Below are 3,748 nucleotides of genomic sequence, written 5' to 3'. Positions count from 1 at the left end.
AGCTTTAATATTAACTGGTTTACTGTTAAACATGACCTTCAAACAGAGATAGCAGAAGCTACTCTAGTAAATGCTATACAGCATTAATACAATGTATAAATGTAATAAAAATACTTTCATTTTCTTAATAAAATACCACAGAAGGTAGAGAAAAAAATCCAGTAAATTAAGATGTAAAAAGTAAAATTGTGAAGGACAAGAAACTGAAAATTATGTGTATATATATTTATATGTAAAATGTAAAGGTATGCTAGGAAATACATTATTTTAAAATTCTCAGTTTTTTTCAAAGACTGTCTGTTAAAGTCTACATGGTATCATGTGGACCTCAAACAGCAACCACATTCAAATGCTTTTCCTCTACAATAGCTGTTTAAAGCACCTGTACTTATACGCACTTTTCCTTTGAAATTAGTGGGAAGGTAAGGACACATATCCTTGAAATACAACTATATGCAGACATCTTTTCTTGCTTTCTAGGCATTTTTAAAAATTTAAATAGAAGATGTAAGCAAACAAGTACTATGTAACCCAATGACAGAAATCTGTAATTTAGATTGTCTATGATCTGTTTAGTATTCATTCATACACAGCTACTTAAGTTTGCCAGCTGTACCCTATGTGAATACTGCTGACGCTTCCAAGCTTTAACATTCAAACATGTAGCTACGTTTATTCAAACATGGCTCTCTCCCCGAGTCAGCCAGTCTCTTAACACATACAACTTTCAAATAAATTCAGCTGGAGCTAGTAAACCTCTCCTTCTCACAGCACACAGGTTGATATGAGACAGTAATGAATCACATTATACTGGTTCACATTTCCATGTAGTTAGAAGGAGAAACAAGCCCCCTGCAAAACCTTATTCCAGTGATTTTGCAAATTCTGCATAGTCAATGTATCCGTCGTTGTTCTTATCATCATCTCTTAAGACATCATCTATTAGACTGATCAGTTCCTCTTCTTTCATTGCCTGGGTATGATCACCACCTTCCTACAAAAACAAAACCACACTGAACAGTTTAGCAGTGTTTCTCATCTAGTGGCACATGTGACAGATTACCAACACCTAATTTTTTGTTATACTATTCATGTTTGGTGCCTGATTTGGCACTAAGTTTTATGTAATCATTTATACCAATATAAGCAACTTTTACCAGGTGCAAGGTATGAAGTCTGAGTTCTCTGGACTTCAAAACAAGCACTCTGTACCCAGTTAATATTCTTAGCCAAAACTTCTAAAACCTGACTAGCACAGTGTACAATTATGGATAACAATCTAACAGATCTAGTCTTATTTTGGATCTTGATGTTGCATAGACACTATAGTTTCTACAGAGTACAGAAATGTCTTCCTGTGGGTCAGAACTTGCAAAATAAAGTAGCGGAGTAGTCAAGAAATCCAGCACTGTAGCTTAAAGTCAGTAAAATTCTTAGTAACAACCCTTGCAAAGAAGAATGCAAAGAGGTGCCTTTGCACAAGAAACTCTAAGTCATTATTCTGTTCTGAGCTAGGGTTTTTTTGCCACAGGTGTGTGCAGGAAGTTAACACTATGCTGAATTGTAACTTTCATAAGGTCAGTGCGAGATGATGTGTTAGTATTGTCTCCTTAATGATTGTATCCTCCTACTTTGCCCTTAAATGTTCCTACCTGGAAAAAGAATTTGTGTTTAGAAAAAAGCAGACTGTAACTGCTTCTTCTAATGTTAATTTTGTGCAAGAGGTCTCTTCCAGTTTGTCTATCCACAGCAGTAACAGTTTGGAGTTGAAAACAGCAGCCTCAGAACCTCAAACAGCATCAAACCTCATAAGCGTTATCCCATTTCAGATCATTTCCCCTTCTCCCTATCCCTGTCTACTAGAGTATCCCCTCTGTCAAATCATTTTCACTCTACAGTCCTTCCTCACTGTAAAGTTTAAATGACAATAGAGACTTCTTGAAAACTGCAATGTGACAAGAAGAGCACTGATAACGCTAGCATATATATAAATCAAGCCAAAACTATAAGGGGGAAAATAATCTTATTTTCAGGCAAAACTGTAACTGCACCAAAGATGTGTTGTAACTGTTCTGTTCTACTGTCAGCTGCTTTTAGAGTCGTAACTGTTTCCAAACACATATGTCATCACAAAATTCCACTTACCTCTTTGTGGACGTGAGATATAGCAGTAGCAAGCTCTAACCCATCTAACAAATTATTGCCATCATAATCATGCATTTTGAAATAATGAAGCTGCAACTCTTGTGGAGACATCTCAGATTCTGGTTTCTCAATAACACCTTCCAAATGTTCCATGATGTGGCTAAGAAAAAAAAACAACAAACAAACCCCACAATATATTAATCAGTTAATATTTAATGCTCTGTCTATATCAAATTTAGTCTTTGATCAGACAGTCAAGTACATTGGAAATATTGTACATCTAAAAGCACCTTTAACAACCAGGTTTTATACTAAGGAGAAGGGGTAACAAAGGTTGGTTGTTACAGGTGCCATAGTGGCCTCTAATACCTAGCTATGTCTATTTCTTCTGGCCTGCTTAGCAGGTTATCAAAACAAGGGAAGCAGTGCTCAAAATCTCTTTTTGGCTGTCTTCCAAAGCACAGGAACTGGAGAAAGATCTTTCCCAGTCAAACACGAAGTACTCTAGTGTGTAACTTATTGCTTATATATTTGCTGCTACCACTGTTTTATCTCTATGAAGAAGCAAATGAGGAAAAAACCTCTTACTCTGCCTGTTCAGAATACAATTTTGTCTAAAGTATGTTGATCTAGGTAAGCAGAATTCCTGTAAAAAATTCTTTATAGTATGAGTAGGGCTAAAGGCTCCAGGGAGACCTTTCTAGGTCTGGTATCTCTATAAAGTTATCAAGCAAGTATGTCTCGTATCTGGCTCTAACCAGTCATACAATATACTGAGAAAAGAGGGTGCCCTAGGCTTAAGTCCAACTCACATAACAAGATTTAAGAGATAACCATGTCATTAAGAAGTTAATATTTTTAGAACATGAAACACATACTCTTTATCTTGTACCAAGTTCTTATCAAGGCGAATATTTGCATGTTGACTCTCTCCTACATGTTCCTCAGCTAGGGCAGAGATGAAGAATGCAGCCAGAAAGCAGAACAGCAAACGTATTCTATATATCCTTTGCGCCATCATGATTACCTACAAAAAAGAAAACATTCCCCCCCCACCCAAGATGAAATATGCAATCTACTTTCAGCAGATTTACAGAGTGCTTAGAAATAATCCCACTAAGGCCTAGAAGAGAAGAAGTTGCTTCATTTGAAGCAGTTAGCACTCGGAAAACCAGAGAGCTCCAATTAAGAATTTCTCTGAGGATCCTTGTTTCAAGGAAGCATGCAGTAATCTTCAGAGAATCACTTTTTTTTTTTTTTTCCACGCAGTGAACGCACACTCTTCAACCACGGGTTGGGTATTCACACAGCTTCCAGCCAACCGTGCCCGCTTCGCGCAGACCTGCCCTGCAGCTACGGGAGCAAAGGTCGCTTGGGGTATCAAAGGGACTGCATCTAGTTAGTACATCTACTCAGACTGCATGCCCTAAATAACATCCAACTTCAAAAACGCAACGGCGGCCGCAGCGCTCGCTTCAAGCGCTCAAGCGCTTCCGCAGGGTGAACGGAGCCGAGCGGTGACCAGAGCAGGCGACCAAAGGAGCCGATTGCTGGGTTCGGCTTCTCCGTTCTCGCCCGCAGACGCAACCCCCGGTTGGCAGCC

At 38.4% G+C, this 3,748-nt stretch overlaps 1 protein-coding gene across 1 annotated transcript; it reads right to left on the bottom strand.

Moving 5' to 3' along the window:
* Nucleotides 1–489: 489 nt before the first annotated feature.
* MCFD2 (multiple coagulation factor deficiency 2) lies at nt 490–3,735 on the bottom strand. The gene is made up of 4 exons (XM_026846102.1): nt 3,571–3,735; nt 3,024–3,172; nt 2,146–2,305; nt 490–994 (listed from the first exon to the last, which is right to left on the bottom strand). The coding sequence occupies exons 1-4, from the start codon at nt 3,580–3,582 to the stop codon at nt 863–865; spliced, it is 453 nt and encodes a 150-aa protein (XP_026701903.1). The 5' UTR covers nt 3,583–3,735; the 3' UTR covers nt 490–862.
* Between the last annotated feature and the right edge of the window lie 13 nt (nt 3,736–3,748).

This window comes from Athene cunicularia, assembly GCF_003259725.1.
Source record: "Athene cunicularia isolate RWA chromosome 3 unlocalized genomic scaffold, athCun1 chr3_part1, whole genome shotgun sequence".
Taxonomy (NCBI): Eukaryota; Metazoa; Chordata; class Aves; order Strigiformes; family Strigidae; genus Athene; species Athene cunicularia.
The sequence above is the reverse complement of the archived record's forward strand: the minus strand, read 5'-3'. Positions and strand labels throughout refer to the sequence as shown.

Bases quoted from the DNA above. Each gene is read 5' to 3' on its own strand.
- MCFD2 (XM_026846102.1), bottom strand. The intron at 2,306-3,023 runs GTATGTGTTTCA...TTTTTTTCTTAG, and splicing joins AACTTGGTACAAGATAAAGA to CCACATCATGGAACATTTGG. The intron at 995-2,145 runs GTAAGTGGAATT...TTGTTTTTGTAG, and splicing joins TATCTCACGTCCACAAAGAG to GAAGGTGGTGATCATACCCA.